The sequence below is a fragment of the Hemitrygon akajei genome, chromosome 3 (genome assembly GCF_048418815.1).
Source record: "Hemitrygon akajei chromosome 3, sHemAka1.3, whole genome shotgun sequence".
In the NCBI taxonomy this organism is placed as follows: Eukaryota; Metazoa; Chordata; class Chondrichthyes; order Myliobatiformes; family Dasyatidae; genus Hemitrygon; species Hemitrygon akajei.
The window spans coordinates 89,116,718-89,128,799 of NC_133126.1; the positions used below are offsets into that span (position 1 = coordinate 89,116,718).

Sequence of the window (12,082 nt, forward strand, 5' to 3'; positions counted from 1 at the left end):
AGTGTCACAGTCTCTCCCTGTTCCAAGCCTGGGTGAGTCACTTCCACTGTTTCTCACTGTTGAATGGCACAGCCTCTTGGTCTCAGAGTTTCTCACTGCTCTATGATGGGTCACTTGACTCCTTGTTCCACCAAAGCACCCCCTGGTCTCCGTCTTTCCCTGCTTCAGGATCCACCAGTCCCATTGACTTGCTCACTATTCTGTGAAACAACTCAGCCCCTCCCCTTAACTCTCTGCAGCTCCACAACTGGGACAACACAATCCCCACAGTCTACCCGCTTCTGAAGCAGACTGTTCATGGAGAGATACGGGCCCTTCACTCCACTGAGTCAAAACTGACCACAAACCCACCCATTCAGTACCAGACCCTCTCTGTTTCATAACATGCTTTGGTATCTTCATGCTTTTTTTATAAACTTCCCAGACTTAAGACTATCACACAGTGCCCTTTGATAAGACCAAAAATGATTGGGAAAGAGAGCTTAATCTAATTATTCCTATTGAGAATTGGGATAGAATTCTTCAATTAGTTAATACATCATCTATATGTGCCAAACATTCATTAATACAATTTAAGGTTGTGCATAGGGCCCATATGTCCAAGGATAAATTAGCTCATTTTTATTCTCATATAAACCCTATTTGTGATAGATGTCAATCAGAAATCGCGTCTTTAACTCATATGTTTTGGTCATGTCCGATTTTGGAAAAATATTGGAAAGATATTTTTGATATTATTTCGGCGGTACTGAACATTGATTTACAACCCCATCCTATTACCGCAATTTTTGGTTTACCGATGATGGGCTCACTTCACTTATCTCCTTCTGCCTGTCGAATAATTGCTTTTCTCACTTTGATGGCTAGAAGATCTATTTTGTTGAATTGGAAGGAAATTAATCCTCCCATGGTATTTCATTGGCTTTCTCAAACTATGTTATGTCTAAATTTAGAAAAAATTAGAAGTGCTGTATTTGATACTTCTATTAAATTTGAAAAGATATGGAGACCATTTATTCAATATTTTCATATGATGTAATGGCCCTGTGCCAGGCTTATTGGTTTTTTCAGCTTTAATCGTATGTATGTTGAGAGGATCGGAGTTGACGACATTGATGTTTATGTATGCTTGTGAGATATTATGAACAGCCCTTTTTTTTTTCTTTTTTTTTTAGTTTTTTTCTAGTTTTTTCTTCCTTTTTCGTTTTTTTTTCTTAGATATTAGATTAGTAGATTAGTTAACTTTCATATATAGATTTATATTTTTTTTCTCTTTTTTTTATATTATATATTATGGAATATCTAGACTTACCTTGTTCATATATACACTATATGGTTTATGTTTGGGAAAAGCTTACTTATACTGTATTCATTGTTTATGTATTCCTTCATGTGTAATGGGAGTTTATATGTTTGTAATCCCTTATTAATATTTTAATTGTATTTTGTTCATAATATTTTTAATACTAACAAAAAGATTAAAAGAGAGAAGACTATCACAGTGCCACTCAGTCCCACAATCTCTCTCTTAGTGCCATCATACTGCTCCTCCCTCACTCCTCCACACGTATCTCCATGACAGAATTGCTGGATCTACAGACTCTACGTTCCATGACTGAGGCTCCTCAGTCTTTCTGTTGCACGATAGGTACATTCAGTCTCTCTCGCTGCTCTGTGACATGTTGTCTTCAGAACCACGTTTATGCCAGGGATTCTCACTCACACAGATTTACAGCTCATCCATAGGACTCTTCAATCCCATAATTTCCTACTGCTTCACATATCATGGCCACCCATTGTCTTCTCATTCATTGTTCCATACAGGACTACCCAGTCCCAGAGTTTCTAAGTTAGAGAGGCCCTGAGCCATCTTACAGTATCTATATTGCCATAAGTCACCTTATTGGTCTTCCGCCATCTGGGTTTAGGCAGATCTTTCATCCATTCCAGCTTCTCATACTCCAACACATCCATGTGGACCCATCCTTTCTCAGGTTTCAGTGGAATATCAGGTTCTATAGAGATGCAGTAACATTATAGTGGCAGAAGGGTAAGTAACCAACAGATCCAGATTTAAGCCTTGCCAAAAACTCTCAAGCAACATGGAAAAGATTTTCCCTCAAAACACGAGTTCTTGCCATCTGGAACACATTTCCTGAAAGCTTATGGAAGCAAGCAGTAGTAACTTTCAAACGAGAGCTAGATACTTGCTGAACGAGATGCAGAGTTATAAGAGTTGTGTCATTTAAAACAGAAGTGTTGAGAAATCTATTTTCAGAGGGAGGTATATCTCAAGAATTCTTTAACCCAGAGAATCGTGGTGACTGGTTTATCAAAAATACTTAGGGTGGAACTAGATGATTTTTTAAAACACTTGGGAATTGAAACCTATGGGGATCTGGCACAGAAGGGAGTTGAGGCTAGTGTTACGAAGGATGAACAACTCTGATGGGCAGAAGGGTGCAGTCGCCCATGCCCCCTCCCCTTTTGGAAAATCGCAAATCGCTACTATTTCGATGCTGCTAACAAGGAAGTAAGAGAGACAAAAGGAAATCTGCCAGGGCAGTTGTTATTGATAACAGCTCATGAAAGTTAATGAGAGAGAGGCACAGCTAAGGTGGAATGTCTCCTACTAACAAAAGAGGAACGGAACCATTGATTACTGCTATTGTCTTTTGGAGAAGGATTGTTTACTTGGTACTGTTCTATTCATTGAAACCCTCAGGGGGCAACCAGAGTGGGCTGGTTTGATGGGTTACATCACCCTAACCTGATTGACACCTGAGACCCCGTGAGTGGGATAAAAGTGAGGTCTGGGGGTAACACCCCTCAGACGCACCAGGAGAAACGCTAGTGAGCATCAGAACCCCCACGAGACAGGGTGGGAGACCGGAGACCGAACGAAGGGTTGGTAAATTTTAACTCACAGTGTTTTGTAGTGAGACCGGTGGGGGCTTGTGTGTGTGTCCACCCTTGCCTGGGTGACGAGTCCACCACAGAAGAACGGTCTAGCTAAAGGACGGAGGGGTCATACGTGAATGGCCACAACAAAGCATCGACGGATCAAAATCGTAAAGGAAGGTTGGCAAGATAATAGATGTTACTGTTCGCACGTTCTCTCTCTCTCTCCAACAATTGAAACACCGCGACCAACAACTACCGCAGCCTGCATGAACTGAACTGAACTTTATATTTCCATCTGACAATTCATTATCCCCTAGACAACGATAGAGCTTGTTTCATTAGTGATTATTATTATACCCGCACTTTTAGGTTTAGTATTGCTAACGTATATTCTCTGTATATTCGCATTGATATTATTTTGTATATTTTTTGCTAATAAATATTGTTGAAAATAGTATCACCAGACTCCAATGGACACTTCTATCTTTGCTGGTAAGACACCCAGTTACGGGGTACGTAACACTAGCAATAAACATATTGAATGGCTGGGCATTGTTAGTTACTTCTGCTCCTAGATACATACCTGTAACGGGAAACAACTCCAGGGGCTGTAACCCAGCTGTGCTAAAGAGCTGGCATGGGCAAAATCAGTCAAATGGTTTCTCATGTCCTGCACAATACTTTGGACAGTGCAGCGTTAATGGAAGTGCTACAAGTAATAACATCTACATCAGCAATGTTAGTAGGGCTAAAATTAGCTAAGATACAACAAAGAGCAAAGACAGTACAGCACTGGAACAGACCCTGGAGTTCCAGGGTTCCACCATGTCTGAACTGGCCATGATGCCAAACTAACTAATCCCATCAGTCTGCACACGACCTATACCCCTCTATTCCCTGCTTGTTCATACACCTGCCTAAATGTCTTTATTTTATCTGCTTCCAGCACATCCCCAGACAGTGAGACTCAAGCACTCTATTTGCAAAATAAGTTGCCTCATAAATCTTCTTTAAACTTTCTCTCTCTCGCCTTCAACCTAGGCAGTCTGGTATTTGATACTTCCACCTGGGACAAAACACCCCATCTGTGCTTCATAATTTTATAGACTTCTATCAAGTCTTCCTCAGTCTCTAATGCTCCAGATAAAGCAATCCAAGTTTGCCTGACCTGTCCTTACCACTGATACTCTTTACTCCAGGCAATATCCTGGAGAACCTTTTCTGCACCCTCGCTAAAGCCTCCACACCCTTCCTGCAGTGTGGCAACCAGAAGTGAACACAAAACTGCAAATCGTTCATTCAGATTCAGTTTATTGTCATTTAGCAACCACAAATGCAATGCAGTTAAAAAATGAGACAATGTTCCTCCAGAATGATATCACAAAAGCACATGACAAAACAGACTACACCAGAAAATCCACATAACGTTTGGCAATCCCCAATCCAGAGTCCGGAGAGGCTGCTGCGTATTAATACCTTGCTACCAACTTAGCGCGTTCCCCGGAAAGGAGCTCCAATTCCACCAGACAAAACAAGACATGCACAAAACTACATAGTTAACACAATGAAAGCTCCGTCAAACCCAGCCTCGCAGACACAGCACACAGTGAAAGCGCTCTGACCGCAGTGGACTCCAAGTCCGTCGAACCTCCAAGCCTCCAACCATCCCCTCCAGCACAGCTTCTCCGAGCACCATCCTCTGCCGAGCGTATTAAGACACCCCCACCAACGGCCATTAGCAACGCGACCCCGAGGACTGGGGGCCTGTTCTTCCCAGCAGAGACCCGGATCTCACAGCAGCAGTAGCAATGAAGAAGATCTTCCTGGAGATTTCCAGATGTTCCTCCGTGCTCCCACGTCCGTTTTTCATCCGATTATGATTGCACACGGCACCCGGCTTCACAAATAACAGATAATCAGCTCCGGAGTGGCTGCTGCAAGCTGCGTCGCGCCGCCATCTTGGAATGCCCTAGCTAAAGTTTTATACACATAGCAAGGAGAGCTACTCCTCTTCCACCCTCCCCAACTCAAGTTCCAAGTAGTGCCAGTAGACTTTCTTTTACAAGGGAGTAAACAGTTTAACATTGCAACCAAGTTTCAGGGAGTGAAACTTTCTTTCAGTAATATAATGAGGTTTATCTAGTTTTGTGCTCCTCTCTCTGGAGTAGACTCACAAAATAAAATATATAAAAGAGCTGACTCAAAAGGTGAGAATATCGCCAAGTAAATCAAAGCAAGGTCTTCCTGTCCAGCCAAACATCAGAGCCAAGTAGAAAGTACTGCACTGTGTCTCCATTCTGATTGCATATTATTTGCCCCAAATAACTCTGCTTATTTTTCTATGGAAGCTGTCTGACTTGTTGAGCCATTCCACATTTTGTTCTTATTTCACAGTCCATATAACATGCTACCAGATCTGGAAGTGTTTGATGGTTTAGGGAGCTGAAATGGAAAGTGTTCCCTCTCTCTTTACTAACATGAAGTGTTCTTCCTCACCAATTCTCTCAACAGAAAAACACGCAAGAGTTCAAGTTCAAATTCAAGGATAGATTATCTGCCACATTCAGGCTGGATCTGCCAGCAGTAAGGCTGTAACTGGGCTATTCCCAAACAATGGGCTGCAATAGTCGTTTACGTTGGGAAAAGGAGATATTTCTGCTTGAAGTCAGCAAATCTTCAGAATTCACTACCAGAGAGGACTAAGTTACCATGAATATTCAAGACGGGGACCAACACTCTTTTTAAAGATATTATGGAATCAAATGAAATGAGATTAATACGGGAAAGCAACACTGAGGTAAAAGGTCAGCTATGAGATTATTGAACAATGGAATAGGCATGAGGGGCCAAATGGCCTACTTTTACTTCTACTTCTTACTTACTTGTGCTTGGCAAAGCCACTGCACCAGAACAATGGGACAGCACCAATTTCCACTCTGCCTAAGATTTCTGACTCAGCGTGCACCATGTCACCAGCCTCATTAAAATCACTGGGAGAAACTGGCTGCTGTGAGAAGGGCAAGGAAACCATCTTGTTGTAAGATTTTAATTGGGCAGGTTTTTAAAAGTTATTTAACTTGAGCATATCTTATTATATCGTTGTAAGCACCATTTTTAACAGGTGCTAAGTAGTTTTAGTTGTATGTGAATGTCAATGACTTTCTTCAACATCCAATTAGACTGACAGGCAGTGAGCTAAGGCAATGGGGCAATTGTGCTGCCACTTGCACAGAGAGAGGCCCTGTGCTGTACAACACAGGGCCATGCTCTAGATTGGAAAGGTTCAGAAGGAACCAGACCAAACATAGGCAAATCAGACTTGCTCAGATAGTAAACACCTTGTTGACGTATGAGCTTAGCTGATAGCCATGATTCCATGCTCTATAACTCGATGGTGACATACTGTAAAAGACTTGCACGGAACAACACTGGAAAGTAAAGTTTGATCCAAGGCAAACAACTAATGTCTTTGGTGCAGAGCAAAATCTGCCTGTGGCTCAAGGACAGTAAAAACTTTGAGATATTATATTGCAAGTACTAGTTACAATACAACACTGTGATAGAGTGAAGTGTGACACCAAGCAGCTGCATTTAAAATATGAACACTCACCTTCTGTTGCAGTCAGGCAGAAGAGAGTTACAGCTGGGGCACAACTGTACATCCCAAATCCTCCAGGGAGTACCCAAAAGCTGATGGCACAGTGCCACCACCGCACAGCCCCAGATCAATCAATGCCTGCCTGACCAAAGCCACAGATTTGGATTACACTGCAGCACTCCACTCGCTCTCCAGCTAGAGAAAAGTATCTCTTCTTTATTGAAATGGATGCCTGAACTCTTGACCCACTGAAGCTGATTTTCAGAAACAGTCATTAGGTCACAGGATCACAGAGCAGAAACGGGCTCTTCATCCCACCCACCATCAAACATCCATTCACACTTTGCCATTTTATTCTCCCCATATTTCCATTAACTCTCCTTGGCTCCTTTCTCCATACAAAGTTCTAAGTACATTTATTATCAAATTACATACACGTCTTCATATACTACCCTGAGATTCATTTTCTTGCAGGCATTCACAGTAAGTACAAAGACGCACAAAAGAATCAATGAAAGATTGCACACAACAGGCAGACAAACAACCAGAGAGAAACAAATTGGCAAATACAAAAAAGGAAAAAAAAATTAATGTCTTCAACCCCCACAACTACTTTCACATTTTACTGTCTCATTTTCTAAATTTAAAATACAGGTATATTGAAGTAGGATTTTTGAGCTAACTTACAAAATCCTCTGCACCAGGTCAAATGAAAAGAAACATTCCAAAACCTGCCAACAATTTACTAAAATTTTTTTTTAAACTATTATTGTGAGGCTGAAAAAGTACTCATTTCCTCTGTAATTACTATACTAACTATCCTCAGGTGCTATATATGTATCACCTTACTAACACCCAATTTGCTGTAGAAAATTGGGAGTATTACCTGCTTTCAATGAATTCATAAGAATAAATCCCCTCTCTGTAAGGTCCAACGGTATGGTAGATTCTCAGTAGACCAAACCAAAATGAAAACAAAAGAGTATTCAAGGCCAGTCAGGGAAATGATAATAGAGAAGAACAGATCTGGGGAAGGGTACAAGACCATCTCAATGTCACTGACCACACCTCGGAGCTCAGTGCAGTCCACTGGGAAAAATTTGAAAGAACAGCCACACTGCCTAGGTCAGGTTGCCCCTCTAAACTTCAAGTCACTGCAGAAGAATAGCACTTGTAAGAAAAGATACTGTGACACCAACAGTCACTCTGATGGAGTTGAATAAGTCAGTGGCTGCAACTGGAGATGAAGTTCATGGCTCCACAATCTCTAAGGTTTTGAACAAAAAGGGTCTTTATAGAAGAGGAAGACAGCCTGGCCAAAAAAAAAAACATATTCTTACCCGTAAAGACTTTGCAATGTGTCACTTAGAAGATACTGTAAAAACATGGAAGAAGTCCTTTGGTTGCATGAAATTCAAGTGGAACTTTTTGGCCTCAATGTTAAGCAGTACTTGTGTCTAAATCGAATACTGCACATCAGCTAGGTAACACTGCCCCTACTGTTAAGTAAGGTGGAGGTAGTGTCATGATATTGGGAAGCTTTTCAGCAGTAGGGACTGGAAATCTGGGAAGATGAATGCTGCTAAATACAGACAGATGCTGGATAAAAATCTGCTGGCCTCTGCCAGAAAGTTTATTCTGGGGAGGAAGTTTGTCTTTCAGCAGGACAAAGGCCCAAACACATGGCCAGAGCAACCACAGAGTGGCTTCAAATGAAGAAAGTTGATGTCCTTGGTTGGCCGAGTCAGAGTCCTGACCTTAACCCAATCAAACATCTCTGACTGCTGTCCACCGTCGCTCCCCAACTAACCTGGCACTGTTTGAGCAATTTTGCAAGGAGAAATGGGCAAATCTTGCTCCGTCACATTGTGCCAAGCAAATATCCAGCAAGACTACTGACTGTGATAGTTGCAAGAAGTGGTTCAACTAAGTACTGAGCAAAGGGGAATAAATATTTTTTGAAATGCTGACATTTCAGTTTTTGATTTTTTAATTATTTATGCTTTACAATTTTCTCTGGGTTTTTGGACTCTACTGTGAAAAAAGGAGCATTTGATTCACAAATAAAATTTTTCTGTTAAATTTATCAAAATCCCTGGTTGTAATACTCATTTATGTGAACAAAGGGTTGAAGGCTGAATACTCTTGTAAGGCTCTGCAAGTTAACTATATGATTAATATTGAGTATGTGAGCTGTAGAGTCTTTGGAAGCCCACATGGTTACACAGAAAACACAAAACCACCGCAGTCAGCTCCAGACATCAGGATTGATCCTGGGTCACAAGAGCTGGGTCTACAAGCTGCACCCCTGTGTTGCCCTGAATGACGCCCACTCCAACACATCATCTGAGAGCTTTGGTCAAAGCTCAGAAAATTACAGGACAAACCACACCTACCATGCATTCATTTCCAAAGTGTTATTTGTAATGTAAATGAGCAACCGGCTCATTAACCATCATGCTTGTTCTTTGACAAAACAAAATAATCTCAGAAATTTATCTTACACAGGTGTTACCAAAATAAACCCTGGAGATTGGCAACACTTTAATGGCCCACCGAGCATGCTCTGCCAAGTAGATCAGGGCTGGCAGTGACACATTATCACACACATCAATGTCATACATGCATGGGATACTACATTGCGTCTCGGACAATACAGTAAATTATGCAGCTTGTTTGTCTACACAAAAGCATAAAAGCCAGGACCAACAGGCTCTGGGACAGTTTCTTCCACCAGGCCATCAGACTGATTAGTTCATGCTGATACAATTGTATTTCTATGCTATATTGACTGTCCTTGTTGTACAGAATTAGAATCAGAATCAGAGTCGGGTTTACTATCACCGGCATGTGACGTGAAATTTATTAACTTAGCAGCAGCAGTCCAATGCAATACATAATCCTAGCAGAGAAAAAAATAAAATAAAAATAATAATAAATAAACAAGTAAATCAATTACAGTATACAAATATTGAATAGATTTTAAAACATACAAAAATCAGAAATACTGTATATTTTAAAAAAACTGAGGTAGTGTCCAAGTGTTCAATGTCCATTCAGTAATCGGATGGCACAGGGGAAGAAGCTGTTTCTGAATTGCTGAGTGTGTGCCTTCAAGCAGCATCATACCTGATGTTAACAGTGAGAAAAGGGCATGCCCTGGATGCTGGAGGACCTTAATAATGGATGCTGCCCTTCTGAGACATCGCTCCTTGAAGATGTCTTGGGTACTTTGTAGGCTAGTACCCAAGATGGAGCCTCTGCAGCTTCTTTCGGTCCTGTGCAGTAGCAACCCCCCACCCCAATACCAGACAGGGATGCAGCCTGTCATCATGTTCTCCACGGTACATCTAAAGAAGTTTTTGAGTGTATTTGTTGACATACCAGATCTCTTCAAACTCCTAATGAAGCAGAGCCACTGTCTTGTTTTCTTTATAACTATATCCATATGTTGGGACCAGGTTAGATCCTCAGAGATCTTAACACCCAGGAACTTGAAACTGCTCACGCTCTCCACTTCTGATCCCTCTATGAGGATTGGTATTTGTTCCTTCATCTTACCCTTCCTGAAGTCCACAATCAGTTCTTTTGTCTTACTGACGTTGAGTGCCAGGTTGTTACTGCGGCACCACTCCCCTAGTTGGCATAGCTCACTCCTGTATGCCCTCTCGTCACCACCTGAGATTCTACCAACAATGGTTGTATCATCAGCAAACTTACAGATGGCATTTGAGCTGTGTCTAGCCACACAGTCATGTGTATATAGAGAGTAGAGCAGTGGGCTAAACACACACAACCCGGAGGTGCGCCAGTGTTGATATTCAGTGAAGAGGATATGTTATCACCAGTCTGCACAGCTTGTGGCCTTCCAGTTAGGAAGTCGAGGATCCAATTGCAGAGGTAGGTACAGAGGCTGAGGTTCTACAACTCCCCAATCAGGATTGTGGGAATGATGGCATTAAATGCTGAGCTATAGTGGATGAACAGCATTCTGACATAGGAGTTTGTGTTGTCCGGGTGGTCTAAAGCCGTGTAGAGAGCCATTGAGATTGCATCTGCCATTAATCTATTGTGGCGATAGGCAAATTGCAATAGGTCCAGGTCCTTGCTGAGGTAGGAGTTCAGTCTAGTCATGTCCAACCTCTCAAAGCATTTCATCACTGTTGATGTGGGTGCTACCGGGCGATAGTCATTAAGGCAACTCACATTATTCTTCTTAGGCACTGGTATAATTGTTGCCTTTTTGAAGCAAGTGGGAACTTCCACCTGTAGCAGTGAGAGGTTGAAAATGTCCTTGAATACTCCCGTTAGTTGGTTGGCACAGGTTTTCAGAGCCTTACCAGGTATGCCTGGACTTTCCGCCTTGCGAGGGTTCACTCTCTTTAAAAACAGCCTAACATCAGCCTCTGAGTCAGAGATCACAGGGTCATCAGGTGCAGCAGGGATCTTCACAGCTGTAGTTGTGTTCTCCCTTTCATAGTGGGCATAGAAGGCGTTGAGTTCATCTGGTAGTGAAGCATCGCTGCCATTCATACTATTTATTATACATTACTATAATTGCACATTGCACATTTAGACGGAGACATAACGTAAAGATTTTTACTCCTCATGTATATGAAGGATGTAAGTAATAAAGTTAATTCAATTCAACTTGTAACTTCTTCCTTGAAAACTGAGGTCTGACCTTGTTCAAATGGTGTAAAGGTATGAACGCAGTATGGTCAGAGGCGCTAGCTTTCACAAGGCCTGTGACCGCTCAATGGCACGTAACCGAACTCTGATCACTAATAGAGTGGGGAGCTTGCCCAGTGTCCTAGCAAGTACTCATGCTTCAATCAGTACTACCAATATAGATTATTAGACAGGTTACTTAAGTTCTTCGTGTCAGATGACTGCTCTATTTCCTACATTGCAACATAACCCTTCATTCCCCACATATTCATGGGTCAATCGAACAGCCTTTTAAACATCAGTATCTCATCTGCTTTCATCAGTGTACCTGGTAGCCCGTTCCAGGCACCCACCATCTCTGTGTCAAAAAAAAAATTGTTCAGCCCACCTCCTTTCAAACTTCCCTCTTATACTTTAAATTCATGCTCTCTGGTGCTTGACATTTCTACCCTGGGAAAAAGATTCTGATCATCTTCCCTATTTGTCTCTCACAATTGCATAAACTTTTTCAGGTCCTCCATCAACTTACAACACTCCAGAGAAAACTGTCCAAACTCTCCTTACAGTTCTCATTCTTCAAAGCAAGCAGCATCCTGACAAACCTCAAAAGCCTCCACATCCATCCCATAAACCAGAATTGTACCAAATAAATAAACGTTACTACTTCCTTTTTTTTAAGAACCTTAAATTTCACGAGAAACTGGCAGGTTTTGTAATGTTGTTCCACAATGTCATTCTGTTTAAGTCTTATGTGGAAGTCATAGGTTTGAGATGTCTGGCCTAAGTCTGAAGTAGAAAAACAAAGGACATGTATGTTTCAGAACACAGAGCACAGAAGATTACAGCATAATACAGACCCTTTGGCCCACGATGTTGTGCCAACCTTTTAAAATACTCAAAGATCAATCT

General features: G+C 41.6%; 1 protein-coding gene across 4 annotated transcripts in view; it reads right to left on the reverse strand.

Moving 5' to 3' along the window:
• Positions 1 to 12,082, reverse strand: part of rpap1 (RNA polymerase II associated protein 1) — a 150,545-nt gene that overhangs the window by 90,710 nt on the left and 47,753 nt on the right. For all 4 annotated transcript variants that reach the window (XM_073040307.1, XM_073040304.1, XM_073040305.1 and 1 more), the window contains exon 8: positions 1,900 to 2,015. In XM_073040307.1, the coding sequence (XP_072896408.1) occupies positions 1,900 to 2,015 (116 nt within the window). The remainder of the gene's footprint in view (positions 1 to 1,899; positions 2,016 to 12,082) is intronic.